Genomic DNA, 22,883 nt, shown 5'->3' on the forward strand with positions numbered 1-22,883 from the left:
TTCAAATGTTTTGTTTGTATAATGTGCTATGCACAAAGTTTGTATGGTAAGTATTTTTTTTGTCATCTATGTACCAAAAATCCTTTTAATAAAGAATTTTATTACTTACAAATATTGAATTTCTGGAGACCTGCACAGTAATTATTTGCAAAAAGTAATAAATTGACTTTGTATCGGTTATCGGATCTGTTAAAAGAAATGTATAAGTAATCGGATCAGTACTGGTTTTAATTCCCGTACCGCCCCTCACTATTAAGATGTAGTTAGCATCGAGTGATTCGGACTCACCCACTGCTTCTTCTTAGTCTCCGAGACCAACTGCTTGTGCTTCTCCTTGAGCTGCCGAATCTCCGCTAAGTGCTCCTTCCTCAGCTGCTCTTCGATCGCCTTCACGGCTGACATCACAGCCACCTTCTTCTCCAGCTCAAACTTGTGCACCTGCTGGAATAAAACAAACACAGCGCCCAATAAACTTGCTTCTCTAGCCAAGTCAGAACAAGCATGCATCGAACATGTCCAGAACCGAAAATGTTACATTACGCTCCTACCTCTAAGAGCTATATCGCATATTAGTTAGTATTCATTCTTCAGCGGCAAACTAATCTTGGCCAAATCACCTACAAATTTCTTTTCAGTATGTGTTATCAGTTCCTTTACTTGTGACTTACTATACCTGAGATTGAGCTATAAATTCCCTCCTGACAACATAAATTTTTTTTTTCACTAAACCCCACCTCAGATACAATACCCCTATTTTCACATTTTTATCTATTTACTTTTTAAAAAATTTACCATTTTCCTTACCTTTTCTGAAACCTCCTTGAAACCATTTACAATGTTTTTGGGCATTTCTTTTTCTGCGCTCCCAGCCTTCAGGAAAGAGTCGCATGTCTGTACGGCAACCGAGTTGGAAGTCGCAGGGGTGACTGTCGACGAAACCATGTGCTCTTGAGACTGGTTTGCACTTTCCTGCACAAACCAATAATAAAGCATCATTACACATAAACAAAAATATCCTCTTTTAACTAAATGTGTTTGTTGCGGCTACGAAGTGTAAAGGACCAAATGTTTTTACGTCTGCACGTATGCCACCGTGCCGTGGCGTTGTCGCCCGGCCACAGACCCGGCCAAGTTGAACTCAGTCCAGCCAGTGGCAGAGAACTCGCACACACATAAGCACCATCCGCTCATTCATCTGCCGGTAACTGTACATGCAAAGATACCTGCAGTTGGAATAATATTGGAATCATGGCTTCCAAGTGAGAGTGTAATGCATCGTGGCCAAGTATTTGAGACAAAACTATAAGTATTACAGCCTGCAGAATGTCAGGAAGGCCACACTTATGTTGGTCGCACTTTAGTTTTAAGTAAGTAAACTGGGCGCACGATCGTACAAAATAAGGACTCTCACAAACGTTTATACAAGTCTTGACGCTGTTAGTTGTACTAGCAGGAATGTATTTGACGTTAGATACAGAACAGAAATGAACAGATGACTCACATGGAGAAGGTTGTTAAATGAATAGTGCAATGAAAAAATATCAAGGGCCTGACGGGACTGATGTGAACCAAGAACTTCAATTTTAGAAAAATTGTGTAAATATCTGGGCTGTAATATCGGTTTCACTGCCACTAAAAGAAGGTTCGGAAAGTACGCGGAAAGGTACGCGACGCGAGTTGAAGGTCATGCCCGGGCGGGCAAGTCAACCAGCCGACTGACGATAACTATCTCCCGTTATGTGGTGTCGTATTTGTCATACAAAGTATGTATTCAATGGCAGGCTTATAAAAATAAATGATGTGACATATTTATGGATGAGTGTTATTCTACGCATTTATATTACTTGTTATTTATGGAGACTAGTGCTTCAGAATTTGCAATTTTGGTTAACACGAACATTTTTAGGAATGCATTAGTAGTGAAAGTGAGGGATTGATGTATGCACATGTGCTATAATTAGGGATGGGATTTTCGAATCTTGGATTCGTCGAATATACCGAATCCTATGGATTCGAGGATTCGTAGGATCCGAGGTGGGATTCGAGTTGGGTTTTTAAGAGTTTTAGGTAGTAATTGATAATTGTAGTGCTGGGCGAAGTTTGAAAATGTCGAACCGAACCGAACCCTTACGTTCGGTTCGGTTCGAAACCTCTTAAAATATATTCGAAAAACCGAACGATCGTTTAAAAAAAAATACGTTTTTCTAATTTTCTAACCCCCATTTGAGACCATTCACAAAACAGCTCAACAAAATTCTATTACTTGTAATATTCCGACTTTTATCGCATAATCGTCGCCTCAACAGTTTCAAGCGCAGACAAAATAAAATTATTAATCGTCGCATAACTCGCATAGCATTTTTTCATATGGGCGCGCTTTGTTTTTTGATTACTTTAGAGAATTTTGTATGCATTTGTCGTACTACGTAATATAAACTATCGTACAAATGCCAAAGGTATTGTATATTATACCTTTAACTATAGTGCGTATACGAGAAGTGTTGTAAAATCACCAAACATTGCGTACCCCATACGTTAAACTAAAGCGCATGTACGAGAACTCTCGTATTTCGGCAAAACTAACGTGATCAAGTTAACACAAGACAAATGCGGTAGGAAATGATTACGTAAATTACGTATTTTAAATTACTGGGATGTATTTATTTTCTTTGGCCTTTTTGGTTATAACAGTCAGGTAATGAAAATATTAATTTAATCTTGTGTATTAAAAGTACTGGTCCAGTAAATGTTACAGTACGGTACTAAGTTGACTAGCGTAGTCGCGGCAGCCATCATTATTTCTCGTGTTTTCTTTTTTCCGACGCAAATTTCTATAACCACACTTTTTACGTTACGTTTACAATATTATTGTTCTTGAGGTGATTTGCGATGAGCAGGCTAACGTCGTTTAAGTTTTCCAAATGGAGAAAAGATAATGACGACCCGGATGACCCAGAACCACCCCAAAAAAAACCGTCTAAAGTTTCTTCTAACGAGCAGCATTCTTCCAAGAAAACAGCAACTGCAGACAGCGGGTTTTGTAATGTAGATAGGTAACTTAATTCACATTCGCCTTTTTTTGATGTCCTATTAAAAAATTTTACTTATTAAAAATGTTAGGTTATGTCTACCACAAAAATATGTAGATAGGTAACTTAATTCACATTCGTCTTTTTTTTTATGTCCTATTAAAAAGTTTTACTTATTAAAAATGTTAGGTTATGTCTACCACAAAAATATGTTATGTGGCCTTATGCTGAATGTTCGTCATCTTTATAATATTTTTTTTAAATGAAGGTTAGTGTACACTTAAAAAGGAATATAGTCTTTTTGAAATTTAGATGTAACTTCTTCACAAATTAAAAGTTGGTATATATATAAGCTAAGCTATATAATGTTTTAATTTTACATATGGCTGGAGAATCTTTCTTTCTCACCACTCAGTTAAAGACCAAAATGCTGGTCATCTGTTCATTTTAATTGAAAACAATTATTTCTGTATGAGGTTCAGTTCGGCTCGGTTCGAAACCAGAGAACTGAGGTTCGTCCAGCTCTAGAAAATTGTAGGTATACCTAAACTATATTATAAAGGTAACGGAAATGGCACAAACATAAGATAAACTATGCTGCATTTTGTCAATTAGCATAACTACTCTATCATTTCCAACTTTCAATAATATAACATTGCAGAAAAAAACGTAACTTTTTTTAAATGGTGTCTGTTATACAAACGTATTTTATTGAAAACATAGGAAGGATTAATTTAACAGAGAATTAGACAGATGCAAACTTACGTGTGTGGTTTTTGAGGTTATTTCTCTCTATTTTATATCAGGTGTATACACTATGCACTTATTTTATAATTTTATAAATACACATGTGATTTTTTTTAATACATAGGCCTATGTAATTTTTTAAAATAAATGTGTGATTTTTTTTTAATAACATGTGAAGTTTAGTGTGGGGCTGGGATTCGAGATTCGATGACAAACACTGAGGATTCGAACAAGGATTCGGATTCGACCAAAATGTGGATTCGTCCCATCCCTAGCTATAATGCTATAATGCAAACATTCCGTAGATAAGGACAAGATTATATGGTGAATTGTGATAAAATCAAAATAACACTGAAAAAAGCATTGAAATGCATCATGTAACACCAAAATTCAAGTTAATTCACTACCAAGAACTGAAATGCAAATAAAATAATCAAACTACCAAGCATTTTCAATCAAAACTTAACTTTAATGACAAATACTAAACTTAAATATTAAATTCAATGATAGTAAATTATTATGCATGAAGTTTCTAGCACAATTTATGTAAATAAGATTCAAAAGTTTACTTTTTTAAAATCTTGCCATTGCAATTAGTAACTCATTTTTACATTACAACATTAATACATTTTTCAAACACAGAAATATTAAACAGATTTATTTTATTTGTTTCGAATATGTAATTATACATGCTTAATACAAATCAATATATTGTATAAGTTCATTATCATTATGCATCAGTCTAATTGACACTGTTTTAGAGAAATTAGTATCATGGAACATCTGTTACATTTGATTAGTAACATGCTATAGTTCTTAATAATATTTTTCATAAAAAATAAAAAACAGTAGCACCGAACTCTATGGTTTAAAAACCAAATTGGCCTGAAAATAAAACCATAAAATTTGTCCCTAGCCATAGAGCACTCCACTACTGATCATTCATTGCTCTCTGAGCATTACAGTTTAGTAATGCTATGATAACATCATTGCAGTTACTTGCCAAGCCAACTGTGAACAATTTTGTTTCAAAAAGAACACTGAAACATAAGCAGGAGTGCCACCTAAACAAGAGGCATGCGAAAAACTAGAAGGTGCCACAGCACACCGCTTACCGGTTCCTTCACCGGAGCCGGACTGTTGGCCCCACTAAGCCTGAGCTGGTTTCGGGACAGCGGTCGAGCGACAGACGGCTCTGCCTCGCTTCGACGACGCAAAGACGGCCGGCTTGGCTGAACATCGTTCACCTGAGCCAAGAGATGAGTGTCCATTAAGAGCAATATTCCTAGTAAAGCAATATAAATAATAATAATAATAATAAGTACAAGACGAGAATTTTACGCAAATTTGAAGAGCTTGAAACCTGTTAATCGTATGATAGATGGTTCAAAATGATATTACTGATGTCGTTACTGAAAGGAGTCTGCACACCAAGAAGTACTTATGTTACTGTTGCATGAAGGTAACAGGAGAAGAAATACTTTTAGAATAAACTGACCAATTCAAGCCTGTTTTGTTGTTTAATACACTTCAAACCTCCACAAGTCTGTTTTCTGTATCTGTCGCACTATGGTCCATTTTTTTAATGCTGAAGAATTTAAAAGCAAGATAGTACAAACTGATCTCTCCCTGTTGTTTGTAAAACAGCTGGTCGAGAATTTTTAGGAACAGATCTCTCCCCTTACTGCTAGGGCACAATGGGCAAACAAACATCACACCTATTCTTAGCTGACAGAAAGGAAAACAAAACGATTAAATAAAAAAAAAAGTATCTCAAAATCAATTTCCTCACATTATGTCACTCAAAAATGTTTAGATTGCACTGAATACGCTAGTCAGAGCTGTTTATTTGTTATACTGAGCATTACGCAAAAAACAATCACCCTACCGTAAGTGGCTTCAAGGCGGGTGTCTGCTCCACAGAAGGCGATTCTACCCTGGCAAGAACCTTGTCGTCTTCCTGCTCATCTTCTTCATCTTCATCATCGTCTTCATCCTCAAGCTGGCTGTCCTCTGCGTCGAAGCTCAGCCGCGGCTTCTTCGCTTCCTCCACCTCACTCTCCTGCACACATCACATATGACTGCCTTATTAATAATGAAGAACGAATGAATAAATATACTGAGACTTAAACGTATCGTCAACATCAAAGGTCATTGGAGATCATAAGATGAGACTGGAGAACTCATAGAATGAACAGGTGGGGGAAATGGGATTGCCCCATGAAAACCCACCATCTTATGGCAACTGCCACAATTCCCAATCGCTAGGAACAAGATTATATGGTGAGTTGCGATAAAACCGAAATAACACCAAAAACCAAAAAGCATGTCAAAACACAGTATCATCATATAGCAATGAATTGCTAGTTATATCATGGAATTAAGTAGCATTTAACTAAATTTAAAAGAAAAATGTAATCTTCTAATGTATTAAATCCCAAGAATGCAGTTATTTATGGATAAAATATTGTGCCAAAGTGCATGGATCAAAATAATTAATTAAATTAGTTTTATTGTGCATCTCTAATTGAATCACATTTAAACAACTAATGCTCGTTAATTTATTTTTATTGTCCTGAATGCATCTGTTTTAGACCAATTTATTACAAATTAATTACCATAAAAATGCAGCAAGAAAATTTTACCACTATTCCGGTTATTACAAAACAGCTTTTATAAAAAATAAAAATAACATTGAAATCCTTTGTTTTAATAATGAAATTGGATTAAAAATAAAACCATAAAATCTTGTCTCTACCGACTGTGAAGGATTTGGGTTTGACCCCACCGGGCATAGAACCCAGATCATCCTTCTAGAAAACAATTAATTTGAATACTCAACCACTCCAGATAATCTCACATCCCTCACAAGAAAATGGTGTTTTATGATATAACTGTACTCAATCATTATTGTTTTCGCACGAGACTTCCCACGCTTTCAATTAAACATTCCGTGAAAAAAATTCAGTCATCGTTGGTGTTTGTAAGTGCACCTTTTTTTATTCCTCCAGCCCCCTGGGATAGTGAGTACTTGCCACCCCTTCTCTCTCTCTGCAGAAAAAAAACCCACAACGAAAGGAAAACAATGATAAAAAAATTGCAGAATTCTCCTCTTTGTCTTGTTAGGAAGTATGGGAATAGGAGGGGTTATACATATTGCGGGGGAAGGGGGGGAGAAAGAAGTGAACCGCTTCACACCCTCCCATAGTAAATAGACAAAGAATGTTGGCACATATTTCTTATGTGCCAACTACCTGAGAAACAAAACACTTCACTTGTATCCATGGAATTCTAGTGATGACATGTATGGTGCAACCCTTATTCGAGGGCGACCCTTAAGGTGAAAATGTTATATTTTTTTGGCCCAAAATCAATGGTGCAAACCTTATGCAGGTACAAATACAGTACCTTATAAATTCAAACATTTAAACCAGAAAAGTTTTAAGCAACAACTCGGTAATTCAACAGAGCTCTGACGAGATGGAACGATAAATCCGCGAAGCGTACAGAATCAGAGACGTCGTCCTCGGAACTGGAGTCGGGTTCGGTCTTGGCTTGCTTGAGCAGATCTTGGTGGCGCGTGAGTTCCTCGCTCGCTTTCTTCCAGCCAGGGGTGCGCTTGATCTGCAACCGAAACTCACCTAGTAACTAGTAACTCGTAACTAGAGGGTCTGCAAATATTTGAATATCTGAAACTCGTGCGAATTTAATATTAAAATGAACATTTCAAAACAAATAATTTTTTTTTATTATTCGCCACCAATAGATACACCAAGTGGGACAAATTCACCAATAAATTTTAAGAGAAAAGATAGGTAACATATATGAAGCTGAGATTAAAGAGAAATTTGGTTTGATTTTCTTCAACATAATACATTTTTTTATATGTAACCAATAATCTGTGTTTATGATTACAAATTATTAAAAAATACTATATGTAAATTATCATTAGGATCAACAAAACATTTTTCAAACTTCAAATTTTACATGTTTCAGAAAATGAGTTGCCAGGTTTTTTCTTCCAATTTAACACTATTATGGTTTCATTTTACTGCATCAAAGTTTATTGGACGCCTGTGACGTTTGTAAAAAATTAGTTTTCACTACATGTTTAAATTTGATTAGGAAAACAATCAAAATTATTTAATTATTTTATATTTGATTTTAAAAAAAATATTTGCAGAAGCCTACTAGTAACTGAACATTCCTTGTTCACAGTAGCTACCATTTAATAAGACCATTAGTCATTATCCTGCCCTTTAATACTAGATGTAAAACAACACAGAAATCACAAATGTGATGATTCACCAACAAAATTAATGTACACACAAATGCACCCCCTCTCTTATTTCTTAAAAATTTGCAGTATTCTGTTAAGGGCCCTGCCTACTTTCACACACATGCGGTATGCAGAGCTAAAGAAAAACCCAAACAATTAAAACACCTCAAAGAAACATATATTAATGGTGTCTGTTCATGAAAAGCATTTAAGAATATTTTATAGAGTCGGAATGCAGTAGTGTCTCCGTATTTTTCTCTTAAACTGTGTTTTTATTTTGGAATGAAGGGAGTTGCAAATCACCTTAATCTTCATTTCTACTACAAAAGATGTTACAGTTTCCACTCAGTCTCATAGCACGATGTAAAGACTGCACATCATTCAAAGTTTTGCACTTAGAAGCATTACAGCACTGGAAACACCAGTACCATTGCACTTATTCTGCATCAACAACACAAATAAACCCATTGCTAGGTGGACCCATCAAGTCCTACACAGCACATTTATTGCATTAATCCACCCAGTCTAGAGAAGTTTTTTACATTCCACTTCAACCATAGTCTGTGTCGAACAAACTGAAGGTGTAATAAGACACCTGCATGATGCACAAACCTGTAAGCTGTGGATGTTGGCTGTGATTGGCTGAATGTACGACTTCTCTATAAGAGCTCTCTGGTGGTACCCACCAAAGAACCTCACATCATAGTTGTCACCATCCATCTTGATTACCTGCAGTTTTAGAAACAGGATTCTACTTCACGTGATAGATAGTAAACAATCACTTTACATTTAAAAGATGATTGTGTTTACAGTAATACCTTGATTCATGCTATCCCGCCTTATGCAATTTTTAAATCTTCACGTTGTTTCCTTCACTTTTGCTTTAATGACTTGCGAGACTCAATTCTTCACTCTGACCACACTAATGTTCAACTGACATTATAGTAAATGTTTAAACCCGAGGAAATTTTGTGTGAGAATAAAAAAATCTTTTATCTGTCAGACAACTTTGTTAGATTTTATGAAGCCTTCTATATTGAAATAACATCGGTTTATGTTTTTGCAATTCATAATATTATAATTTGTTGTATTATCTAAGATTTAATTGCACATTTTTTTTCTCTAAATTATTGTATGCTTTAGTTTCCAGTTTCAATTAAACATAATTTATAAGTATTTTTATGCCAAATTGTACCCCAAATTACACTAATTCGACTTAAATGATTATGATTATCGGTCAGTCTCACCTATCACATAAGTTCAGGGTATTACTGTACTTTGCTAGTATCACATCTTGCCTCTCATCAAATTGATCTGGGTTCAATTCCTGCTGGTTCCCTCCCCGAGTTACGCGAAGTGGGAGAAGTGGCAGAAGTTGCCATAAGCTTTTTAGTTTTTTTCTGACCAAGGCCATTTAGCTTCTGATCAATGGTGATTAAGGTTAGATCAGCATTACTGAAATATGAGAGAAAAATTTTCAGTATCTATGTTCAGTAATATTTTTTACTGCCATAACGAATATACTTTTAGTAATACACTTACGAATGTGTAACGGTATCAAAATTTAAGAACAATTGTAGCTCAGTTGCAAAACAGTTTAAACAGCAATGGTGGAAAAACATTACTTACTCTGAAATTTGAATGGATAAAAAAAAATTGTTGATAAAGAAAAAAATTTACTTAACAGACAAAGATCCGAACACTCAAACGTGTCAAGAAAACCACTACAGAATGTCATTAAATTACCATCTCATTCTTCAGTAGACAAATGTTATGGAGCAGAAGCAAAGATGATAAAAAATTTGAGGTTCAATGACATTCCTCAACAGTCAATAACATGAAAGATGTCTTGGAAATCTCTAATTATTTACCTAGAAATTAAGGAAAAATTCCAAAAATCTTCGAAAAGGTCGCTGATCAATTCACTGGTTGAATCGAAGTATTCATTTCCTTCGTTCGATACTTTACCAATGCAAAAAAAAATAAATAAATAAATAAATAAAAAAAAGTGCTTGTTTGATAAATCACGAGTGGTGGCGCTAGCGCTGACCTTGGCGGGCCAGTAGGGGAAGCTCTTCTGCTTGGCGTAGACGAGCTGGTGCGGGGGCCGGCACGGCTGGCAGAACCAGTGCCTGTCCTTCTTCTCGTTGGAGGTGCGGTAGCAGTCGTGGCACTGCCGGATCTCGCCCAGGTCGTAGATGCAGTCCCGCAGCATCGCGCGGGCCATGTCCGCCAGGGAGCTGTTCACTGCGGGCCGTCAATTACACATATACCTACAGACAAGGTCAATATGGTTTATCTTTTAGTCCAATCCCGTTTTTAAAACAGAAGATATCTGGGTTATTGTTTTTATTATTACAATTGCTGTTTTGTACGACTTACTCCACCAAAATACTGGTAACATTTATATGCTGCATTTAACGACAAAATAATTTGTAATAAATTAGTCTAAAACAGATACATTTAGAAAATAATAATAATAATAGGCGAAAATTTGTGGTTTCAAAGAGAGTCAAAAAGAGATGCACAATAAAACAAATTATTTTTTTTTCTGATCTACGAATTTCAAGCATTGAAAGATTAATCATTTATAATTATAATTAAGTTTTTTTTAACAAGTATTTCTAACTAATCATTTCAAAGTCAATGTATTTTATACTGAGAATTGGCAGAGTATAGTATTTATTCAGTCACCACTTGTCCCTTTATGAAATGCTTCTCTTATATATTGCTATGTTTATTTATATATTTCATGTTCAAGGCTTAATTTTTTTTTTGTTTATTTGTAACTTTAAATTGTTGGTATTATCCAGAGACACAAGTTAAAGGGGGCTGACTTAACAAGGTTCTACTGAGCGTAGCTCTACGTCAATGATTGAATCACACTCTGCCAAAGTTAATTTTCCAATATTTTTTATTTTTATAATTTTATTTTTGAGTTATTTACCCTTCTTTCTTTCATGTAAAAATTAAAAGTATAAAGCATATTTTCCCTAGATTTCACAACTTTTTATATTAAGGTGTTTATTAATATACCCCAGGCTATAAATGCTAGGAGAAAAACAACCAATTATTTCACAGTGACGACTAAAACTGTAGAAATGAAAATTTTTGTATTTGATAACAAACAGCATAATGTTATCGAATACAAATATCAAATTCAATTAGCAAGAGTAAATTTTTTTTTTTTAAACATGTTCATGGTATTTTTAGAGTTGATTCAAACAGTTTCGCAAACGGCAACAGACTGACAACAGACAGGCAGAGTTCACGCACACCGGTAGATGAATGGGAAGCCTACAAGTCACGTATGTTTCGGTTCCCCTGCGAGAATTTCCGAAGATTTCCGAAGTTTTTACGTTTTGGTATTAATGCCGCTTCAGCCGCTAAATCAGAAGTTTCCAATGAAAACGAGCATGTTGTGACTGACCTAACCTAACCTAACGATTTTTTTTTAATTTCAATTTTTGAGAGAAATCCGAAGTCGCACGAACGTGGCAGGGAACCGAAACTACGCGGGTTGCAGGCTTCCCTGGACGAATGCCGGTCTCGACCAGCTCACCCCCGTGGTAGATGACGACGTTGTGCACGATGGTCTGGGCGTCGGCCTGGAACTCCGCCAGGTGGCGGTACTTGTTGCTCATGGTCTTCTCCTCCATCTTGCGCAGGTCCATGCGCTGGAAGATGAGGTGGTCCACGCGCCAGGACGCGTCCTCCTCCGGGGCGATGCTGCGGAACGCGTCGCCCCGGCGCGGCTGCAGGGTGAAGCGGTCCGACATGTACGACTGCTTGCTCTGCAGGTGGTGCTGCAGGATGGTCGGCGGCATCTGCGATCGCCCGTCAACGTACACGCTCACGCCGCAGCACATGGCGATTATAACAACAGCACAAACTAAACCATATAGGACAAAAAGCAACACACAAAAAAAGAGACAAAAAATCATTCAAATTTCTGAATATACAATACTCTTCCTCATATTACACAAACAGGGATGTCGAGAGCAACCAAGAGAAACCTATTAAAAAAAAAAAAAAAAAATCGAAACACTTGTAAACGTTAGTGTGGCCGTAACTAATAAATGTGGGCTGTGTGTACCGCTAACTTGTTAAGGTTTACTATGAATTTTTATTAACAATCTTGAATCCCACCAGTGGCCCGGGAACATGGCCCTCCCTGCCCCCTCTCAACGGCCATGTACACACAGAAACCAAACTTAAAACTAGGGATGGGCCAATCAAAACCTAAAATCTCCAGTATTCAAAAGTTTTGATATTCAAGGAAAAATATTCTAAGAAAAATATTTGCGGAAAGGAACTTTAGAAATTAAAATATTAGCACCTTTGTAGTCAAAAAGGACTGCATTATTAATCCCTAAAAAAGCTATCAAATAATTTTTTTTTTGTTTTTGTCACCCTCTACAATGCTCTGAGGATGCTTGCTTAGCACTTCATAAACCCTTTTTGAAACAATAGGAAATAATTACATCCTGAACATGTAAATATTAGGAATGGACCTGATCAAATCCTCGAACCTTTAAATCGCTTGCATTTGAATGATTTAAAATTCAAGGGATAACTTTTTTTTTTTCAAAAAAAGTAATACATTCCAAATTAAATAATGACAAGTCTGAAGTTTTCTGGGTATATTGTTTTCCTTAATACCTATCCTATTACAGTTTCCCAAGATACTGTAAATTCAAATGAAATTATTAAAAAAAATTATGATGTGTGTTGATTATGGATACTTTGTGAAAAAAACTTTTAAAGGGGTGAATATTTTAACACCATAGTTATAGTTTTCATTTCTTGTACATTATTTTATTTTTGACCATTGACACCTATATTTGGATTCGAGGGGTACATTAAAGTTACAATCTGAAATTCCAATTCGAGATTTGGATTCAGGAAAATTGAAAAAGGACCTATCACTACTTAAAACAGAACAGTCTCTGAGGAAGATATTGTAAAAGATCTATGTCCTTTATTAGTTGACTATTATGCATTTTGTTTGTAACACAAACATTGCAGTGTGGCATAACAGTAGTGACCTTTTTTTACAAGTTTAATTTCATAAGTGTTTTGATAAGCTGAATGGACAACAGCTTAAATAGTTTGTAACATATCTGATCACCCCAGTGAGGCGATCCAGCACTATTTCAGTTTGAACAGTTCAACGACGAACATCTGAAAAAACTAAGCACGATTAGTAGGAGACTAAAAGCTCTGAATTTTAAGTTTGATCACATCTCTTGAAATTAGGATGAGTTTAAGACTTAAAAAAAAGCACCGAAAATGTTTTTGAATTTTTAACACTATCATATGTATTAGGATAAAATTTAGTAATAAATGCCATAACACTACTTCACATATTACGATACTCAATTATGTAAAGATAAGAACAAAGAATAGTGTAAAAAAAATCACAAAAAATTATACTTACTTTCTCTTTTAGTCGAGCACAAGTGAAACCCAGCAGATGATTCAGCTCAGACCTTTTAATTTTGAATTTTTCAGCTTCCTTGCAGGCCTGATAAAAAAAAAACTTAAGTAAACTTTTCTTCCTTTAATAAACACATGGTTTTATTACAACAATAATTTATATGCAAATAGCTGCTGGTTTTGACTTCATATGAAATAGAGATCTTCTTTTCATACTGAGCAATTGGCTTATGGATAACATTAACACAATCTAAAGAGTTATTAATTATAAACCCATTAGGATAGGGGCATCTAAACATTGGCTACAAAGATAGTATAGCTACTACATTTTAAAATTAAACACATAGATGGCAATGCAGTGTAAACACTGAAAATAACCTTTTCCATTCAAACATTCAAAGAACATTCAAATTACGATGTGATAAGTAACGAGCAGCTGATAACACTCACGTAACTACATACCAGATTCAAAAATGGCCAAAACTGATGAATGTAATCTCAAAGCTAGCAATGAAGTGATATACGTAGATAGCTTTAACACCAGACACACAAACTGATTACAGTGAACAGCTGCCTCACGAGAAGTTATTTTAGAAATCGCAACAGACTGGGCCGAGATATACACGAACACTGTACCACACAAGAACAGCACAGACATACAATACACAAGTTGACATAAACAGACAAAGCAAAGACGGCACACCATTTCCTTGTCAATTTTTTTGTCAGTTCCATCAATAAAAACCAAGCATGCCCTTGCAGCAGTAATGAATAAATCTCACACAAAAACAAAGTTGGACCCAGTTGCACCACAAAAAAAAAAGTTGAGATAGAAATGTGAAAGGTGCCAGTTCACAAACATTTACTACGGAGAGAGTGAGAGAGAGAACCATAAACACTGCTGCGTAGCATATTATCTTACCTGAAATTTATTACCTTAGATCACTAAATATATTTACTTTGTAAGTTCAGAGTAAGACAGTAAAACACGTCTTTTTATTTCAAACTAATTCAAAACATTTTTTATGTATGAATTCTAATCACTTGAGCCGAAATTCACCAATGTACTGTGCAGAATTCTTTGCTGCCAATTCTGTAAAATACCCATGTTTACCCTTTATTTGCATACTGACAGTCTTTATTAAGGAGTTTTTAAAGATGAGTGAAATTTAAAGATTTTTAAGGGCCCTTATTCAATTAAGGCTACATTAAGGCCTTTTTAAGGATATCAAGGAGGCGCATGAACCCTGTTAACGTCCGTCACAAACCTTGCAGACGTTACAGACAAACGTCTTCTTCACGTCCTCATCCGGGATCTCGTCGTTGGAGATGCACGACAGGTGGTACACGCGGTGGCAGGTCGTGCAGCAGATAATGTCCCCGCCGCTGTGGCACTCGAAGCAGTACCAATCGTGCTTGTCTTTTTCCACCTGGAAAAACATTTAACAGTCTCTGACTCATGGGCGTCGCAACCGGGAGGGAACTGGGGGGGGGGGGGGGACGACGACGACACGTCCCCCCCAATAATAAAATTCTTCAATTTCGTCCCCTCCAATAATATATTTAGTTTCGATGTTATATTAAAAATATGATTTCTGTGATACAACCCATATGTTGCGCATGGTGCATTTAGTCCAATCGTGGTAATGTGAGCACTGTGTTTTTACAAATTTGTTCTCTGAAAATATTTTTTTATAAAAAATAAATTATATATTGCAACCAACTATAATTAGAATATTTAGGAAAGAAAAATGCCTAAAAACCACCTTTTTGCACCTTCAAACCCCAAATTTTCCCGGGGGAGGACCTCTGGACCCCTGCTTTTTTTCCAGGGGATGGATATTCCTCAACAACTAAATCAATTGCAGTCCCCCCCAAAAAATATATCCTTGCGATGCCCATCTCTGACTTCTGCAAGTACATGACATTACACTGCATTACAACAAACCGTAAGGCACCATCACGTTCTCAACCCATCACAATCATACAAAATATTTTCAAGACTGGGGCCATGGAGGTTAACTGGCCAAACCACTACAAGGTTCACACACTCTTGATTTCACTCAATTTCCCTGAGTTTTGTCTATCATTCCTGCCCCCCCTAAATTTTTTTTTTCCCCTGTCTGAGAGGAACATCAGGCAATATAACCGACACCTATAATAAAAAACAAATAAATATAAAACCACCTTTCAACAACAAACATACGTAACATGCAGAATCAACTGTAAATTGTTCCCTGCACAATATTGTAAGTTTGCACTATCTCCATCAACATAAGTAACCAGCACTGTCAGTTTAAAAAAGAAAATTAATATATTTCTTTGATGAAATTTTGGAATGATATAGTGCCTGTTCATATAGTGCCTTTAACACACAGTTGTTGGTATCACCTACATTAGGTAAAGGTAAACATATTTAAAATTAAAACACATACCAAGTTTCAAAAATTAAGAAACTACACAACATGAAAACTTACTGATAATTTATTTTAAACTAAGAAACTTTCTATTTCCCTGATTTTTTTTTTTTAAGACACCTTTTCAATTCTCGAAGTTTTCTCTGTTTCCCATATCTTCCCTATCAGCAGGACTCTGCACTAGCTCATTAGTAAGGTGACACATGTTTCATTTCCAGCAGGTATTAGTCATTGATAGGGACAACATTTTATGGTTTTATTTTTAATCCAATTTAATTTATAATGCAGAGGATTTCAGTGTATTGTTTTTATTTTTATAAAAGATGTTTTGTAATACTTACTCCACCAAAATAAGGGTAAAATTCTAATGCTGCATTTTTAAGATAAAATAATTTTTTTTTTAATAATTTGGTATAAAACAGATACATTCAGAACAATAAAAATAAATTAGTGAGCAATTATGGTTTAAAATAGATTCAGTAAGAGATTCACAAAACAAATAAAATTAATTTTTCTGATCCATGCACTTTGGTGCCATTTTTGTGTCTGGAAATAACTACATTCCTTGATTTCAAACATTATAAAATACCTTTTTTTTTATGATTTGAGTTAAGTTTCTGTTAAATGCTACTTAATTCCATGATATAACTTGCATTACAGTGTTATTCAATTTTTTTTGCATGCTTTTTGCTGTGTTTTTTGTTTTATCGCAATTCACAATATAATCTGGTCCCTAGTCATTGTTCTACGTGGGAAGCATGTAGCAATGAAGATGTAGCAATGAGCCTGCAGGTGCTTGGGGCAGCCATTTTTTCCATCACCGCTGCAATCCAACATTCTCATCTGACGGGATACCTGCTGAGCCCTGCCTCCAAGAGGGAGACTGCGGGACTTCTCGTTGAACGCCGGCGGGAAGAGACAACTCACCCCACCCTGCGGGAGCTTGTAGCCCTCCTGCTTCACGCCGATCTTGGAGCCCTTGGAGCCGACCCTCTCGATCACGCGGATCAGCTTGTCGCGGACGCAGTAGTTGAGCTGACGGCGAGTCTCCTCTGAAGCACACACGCACGGGGCCCGTGGTCACCAAACGAAACCCTCCCCCCCCAAGTATCTCCATCGACGATGGCAGGCAGGCACGCCCGTGGATTGTGGGCGTCCTGCTTTGCAAAGTGCGCGAATGCCGAACACTTGCTGGGCACAAGGATGCACGAGATCTCCCAGGATTGCGAAAACAAATGAAAACGGGAAAGTTACTCACAGCGCACACATCTATAAAGTAAATGGCCAGTGCACCAGAGTTCTTGTGCTAAGCAAACAAATGTGCACTATAAATGCAAGCAACTGTTGATTAGAAAGATGAGAAATACATGCATCAGCACACAAACATTATTAATATCCTTTTTCAATTTTTTTTTTTTTAAATATATTAATGTATCTGCACAAGCGAACACACACACACACACACGACAAAACAAAATAGGTAGGGAAAATGTTTATTTTGTGGTCGTGCATACATATGAAATCACCAACATACTTGTATGCCTATAACCCATTCAGGAAGTCACTGGCCAGAGTTCTGTAACATGCAAAAAATATTAAGATATTATGAATTAAATTTTTTAATTGAATATTCTGGAGCTAAGAATTACTTGGTAATGCTTTACAGACATAATATATTGAAATCTATATTATTTTGCATCCAAGTTGGCAGGGTGATTTCAAAGTGACTCAACAGAGTGACAAAAAGATATTTGGATTCAGGCACCTTTCAATGGCAAAAATTCACTAAATGACCAAACTGGAACTTGAAAGAATATGTAACGCATCAAAAAAGGAATACTTGGTACCTCCATATTCTTAAAAATACGAAAACTTTTAACTGTGATTGAAATGGGACATACCAGTATACGCAAAATATGATTTAGTCATACATATATAAAAAATGTATGGTCAGTCTAAAAACAATTTGTAAAATTATTTAAAAATGTAAAATGTAGTAAATGCTGGATGACCTAATTTGATTAAATAACCATTATTTATTTAAAAATTCTTTTGATCAACATAAGCATGTCCATAATGCACAAGAAGTAAATATATAATAAAACTACTACAAAAAGGACACTATGTTTGCAGTCCACAACTACACTAGAAGACGTAAAGATTATTAATAAGCGCTAGGATTACACTACGTTTCTACTGCAATGCAATTTTTTATTTACAATGCTTTACATCAAAATACTCATCTTAATCGAACCCAAATTGTCTGCTGCCTTCCTGCACAAATAATAAGTACTGATCTTGAAATGAAACAAGTTACTATTTGTATGTCATACCTATGTTTTCACCTTTTCTAATACTGAAAAGTCTTTCTTTGCATCTACTTGTAGAAAGTGGCATCACAGTTTATGATGGTTAAGGAGTGAAGGATTATTTGTATTTATGGGTAAAATACCAATTTTCTCGAAACAGAATCCAACATTCGAATCACAAAGAGTATTTCAAATATGACTCTCGAATCTGAATCTAGGAATCAAGGGCCCAAATAAAATAAGGTACAAGAAATGAAAATAACCAACTATGCTGTTTAAACATTTAACCTTTTAAATGGTTAATTCAGGAACTCAGTTTCCAGAATCAATACATATGGTTATTTTATTTATATAAATACATACATGTTAAAAGTACAATATCTTGAGAAATGGCAAAAGGATAGGCACGAAGAAAAAAAAACCTAGTAAACTTTGGAAGTTGTCAGTGTTGAATTTTGTAATTTGCTTCATTTTCTAATATTTTTTATTGAATAACAAATAGTTCGTATATTGTAATTTTGGTGGTATTTGAGGATGGAGCGTTGAGGAATGAATTTGGGAAAGAGTTGTGGTGGCGAAGGGAATGGGAGTACCCACAGAAGAAAACCCACCAGCTCAATGCAACATTCTGCACGTTTCAGTTGTTTGGCCCCACCAAGGATCGAACCCACCCGTGAATCCTTGGTGGAAAGAGAGTGGTTCGACAACTCGACCGTGTTGGTGACGACGGGAGAAGAACCCAGTCGCTAAGAGGCCGCGGCACAAACCTTCGCTAATCCTGAACTGCCTGGACATGAACCGGGTGATGCGGGCTATGTTGCTTATTTGCCGCTGGTAGCGGATCACTTTGATGGCGTCCCATAGCTGCTGCGTGATTTGAGGGCAGGACATCCGTCGCCGAGACATCGCGGAGAACAGTCTGCAACACACACCTTCACGGCTGAGCATGAGAATGGACAGCTCCGACACAAGCATTTACACGTCACTTCATGCTGTGAATCATTCACATCGCGTGACTTGGAAACTATTATCACAATTACTGTAAAACTAACAATAATGTAATAGGTCCTGAGGAAGAATAACATAACTCCACTAAATTTTTGAAACAGCCCATACTTCTATATAAAACTGGGTGTTTATACATGTACACACACACATACACACATATATACGTACGTACACACACACACCTTTTGCTCGCAACTTGCATATTTACATCAAAATGAAAATAATAAAAGTAAATTTGATTTGAAACTAAGATGACTGATTAAGACACCACAATCTTCAGCAATTTGTAATAATGTAGAATGAGATCACTGCAGTGATACTTACCTCTTCTGATGAAGTTCTACATATTTTTGTATGTTTGTTTTGTGTGTGTGCACATGCATGTACATGATTGTACTTGCGTCTATATACACACACATATACACAATAAACATTTGCTAGGAAAAAAGTAAAACATGATTTGCTAACATGTGGATGCAACTGTCTCTGTAACGTCTTTAAAATGATATAAAATATTGTATTCATCGAAACTGGGAGAGTGAATGATGGGAAGAAAATACATGTGGTCCAGAAGGGAAGCTGGAAAAGGAATAGGATAGGGATATAACTTAGAAATTTTAACTCCACAGCCGCAATAAAAATAATTACCTATGAGAATACACCCCCTGAAAATGTTTTAAGAATATTAAGACAAACATCCAACACATGTACTAAATACTATTACTGAAAAATAATTTCTAAACTAACGAACACTATACAAGCAACTACAGTGCTTCAAAAACTAAAGCAAGCCTCCACAGAGATGTTAGGATACTAATGAATGTCTAATAGCCATTCATTAGTGTGTAACTCAAGTATGTTAAGAGCTGAAAAATAAGTAGTGGTCTACATTAAACAGCAATTTCCTTCCTGGTTGTATTCAGAAACTATAGGACTAGATAACAACGTACAGTATAGCTAATTTAAAAATTATCTGTAATATCATAACAAATTAAATAAAAAAACTTAATAAAGATTTTTATTCTATCTTAATGTGTGGTGCTAGTCACAATAGTTCCTTAAATTTTCTCTTTGTCACCCTTAAAAGTGACTACGTTATGGGCATAAACTAGATGGAAAATGTAGACGAAAATAACAGGGAAAGTAAATAAAATGTTAGGGCCTGAGTTGATGAAGGAAGGCTTCTAAAAATACCGATTTTTTTTTAATATTTGAAACAAATTTTGAATAAAATATAAAATTATGAACAAATATTGAATTTTTCCAAGAGTATTATTAGAAATTTTAAATCGTAATCACACATTATTTGTTGGATATAAAAGTAATGTGTGTATAATGTTGCAGAAAAAACAAATCTAAATTTCTCAAAAAATCATCTCGACTTCACACATGTTACATTTTTTTTTTAATTAAATTTTTTGTGAATGAGTTCCACTTGGTGTATCTATTGGTAATTAATAATTTAAAGAAAAAAACTAACTCTCTCTCTCTCTCTCTCTCTCTCTATATATATATATATATATATATATGTGTGTGTTTTGAATTCTCACTGATCCCTAGACAGATTGTAGAAGCACATCTTCAGGTGGCAAGTTGGGGAGGGGGAGGAGGAGAGAGGGTTAAGGGTCATGCACTTGGCTGCATGAGCAAGAGACTAACAGAACCCACATTGTGATAAGCCGCCACCATCGACGACGTGCTGATAGTGCCAAAGCACTCTAGACTGGCAGACAAGACATGCAGGTCTGAAACCATCACTCATCAGCACCAGTGCTGCTGTGAACACAGTTAACACTTAGCGCACGCCAGCTGAAGAATAAAAGCACACTACGACCTACCACAACTCAACACTTGGCTTTACAATATATAAGCACTACTATCAAAGTTACTGAAAAAAAAAATTCTATTGCAATAATTAATAATAATATTCTTAAAATTTATTTTGGTCATGGAAAATACTGTATGAGAATATTGAACAAATGCCATCAGATTTCATACACAACCAATTTACCCACATTTCAGTTCAAAAATTTACCATGAAACAAAATTTTTTTACATCTATTATTTTCAAACAAAAAATAATGCTATCACAAACCAAGGTGTTCACACAAGACTGCAAAAAAATTTCCCTTACTTTTCATGGCCAAAATATCAAATTTCCCTGACAATTTTTTAAAAAATGATTTACATATTTTATGATTTTTAGAAAGAAATAACCATAATACAGCCTCAACCATTCCCATGGCTGGCCCAGGATTATTTAACAAAATACAAATTTTAACAGAATTTGCATACTATTTTATACTTAAATATTATCTGAAAAAAATAAATAAATAAATAAAACTCTTTCAAAATCAGGGTGATTGCAGAATGGAGTATGAAATTTTCCCCTCAAATTAATACCACTGTGGGAATTTACATGACTTTTCCAATATTTAAAGTAAATTTTCTGACTTTCACTGACTAATTCCAACTTCTCTGATTTTCCTGAATGTGGGCTCCCTGCATACATAACCATTAATTATTTTGATTTTACAGAACACTTTAAAGGAGCTGCAATTAAATTTTTTTAATTTTAATTTTATTAACTCTTATACAATAATTATAAATAAATATTATAATTATAGTGTAATATAATCACCACACATAAAATTTAAAAAAAGGTTACAGTATAATAATTAATATTAGGTATATCTTAGGAATTGACAATGTGTGACTGAATATGTTTTTTCCCAAAGCAATTAACAAAGGCAAAACAACACTCCACACACCCCTTGCCAAGAAAATGTAAACTGAGATATCTGGCAACAGCTATAATCATAAAGCATATTTAGATTCTCTTTTTAAATACAATTATTGTACAGCTCAAAACTTAATTGCAGATTATACTGGTATTAGAGTTCCCCAGTTTAATAGTCACCTACAATCTAGGATATTTACTCTGCACAACAAAAATTATTTAAATCTATTAATTTCAAATTTTAATCAATCAGAACAAAATTTGTTTTGTAATTAATATATAACACAATCATTTTACTGTTCTATAATTGTTTTGTATTTGTCCTAGTTGTGTTATATTTAATATTTCAGTTATTGTTAGTATGGTGTTCCTTTTTTTTATGTTGCATGTATTTGTTTTCTCCACGTATGTGTATAGTTTGCATGTGTGTATATCGTGCCTACCATTAAAGTTACCCAACTGTCGGTGGGCAAATCACAAATATATATACACACACACACACACACACACATAAATAAATAAAAAAAAATACTGTCCCACTTGTAAACATTAAGACATGTTTATATGTTTTTACTCATTTTTGTCTCATGGCGATATGTTTACTTTGTCATTTAAATAAGAATAGTTATATTTTTCTTTAATGTATTTAAGTAATGAGTTGTGCACAGAACACCCAGGCTTATTCATAGCATATCAATTGATTTTCATGTTTGGGATTTTATTCTTCTTTGCTGCATATTTATTTGAGATTTATTATTCCATTTATTACTGATTTCGCTTCACTGCACTCGTTAGCTATGGTCTTAGAGTATTAACTTTCGCCAAGTAGGAAGTGGGGTTGCTTAGTCACTCTTCCTAGCCTAGATCCTCGCTGGCCGGCGATTTTGGAAGAACAATTACTTAAGTGTTGGGCTT

General features: G+C 35.2%; 1 protein-coding gene across 3 annotated transcripts in view; it reads right to left on the bottom strand.

The window, feature by feature from the left end:
- LOC134535000 (zinc finger MYND domain-containing protein 11-like) overlaps positions 1–22,883 on the bottom strand; it is a 48,753-nt gene that overhangs the window by 12,423 nt on the left and 13,447 nt on the right. For all 3 annotated transcript variants that reach the window (XM_063373806.1, XM_063373805.1, XM_063373807.1), the window contains 12 exons: positions 18,988–19,139; positions 16,839–16,963; positions 14,763–14,924; positions 13,496–13,582; positions 11,618–11,882; positions 10,106–10,302; positions 8,668–8,784; positions 7,284–7,400; positions 5,665–5,838; positions 4,892–5,023; positions 805–969; positions 289–441 (listed from right to left, as the gene is read on the bottom strand). In XM_063373806.1, coding sequence (XP_063229876.1) covers positions 289–441; positions 805–969; positions 4,892–5,023; positions 5,665–5,838; positions 7,284–7,400; positions 8,668–8,784; positions 10,106–10,302; positions 11,618–11,882; positions 13,496–13,582; positions 14,763–14,924; positions 16,839–16,963; positions 18,988–19,139 — 1,846 coding nt within the window. The remainder of the gene's footprint in view (positions 1–288; positions 442–804; positions 970–4,891; positions 5,024–5,664; positions 5,839–7,283; positions 7,401–8,667; positions 8,785–10,105; positions 10,303–11,617; positions 11,883–13,495; positions 13,583–14,762; positions 14,925–16,838; positions 16,964–18,987; positions 19,140–22,883) is intronic.

This window comes from Bacillus rossius, chromosome 8, assembly GCF_032445375.1.
Source record: "Bacillus rossius redtenbacheri isolate Brsri chromosome 8, Brsri_v3, whole genome shotgun sequence".
Classification (NCBI taxonomy): Eukaryota; Metazoa; Arthropoda; class Insecta; order Phasmatodea; family Bacillidae; genus Bacillus; species Bacillus rossius.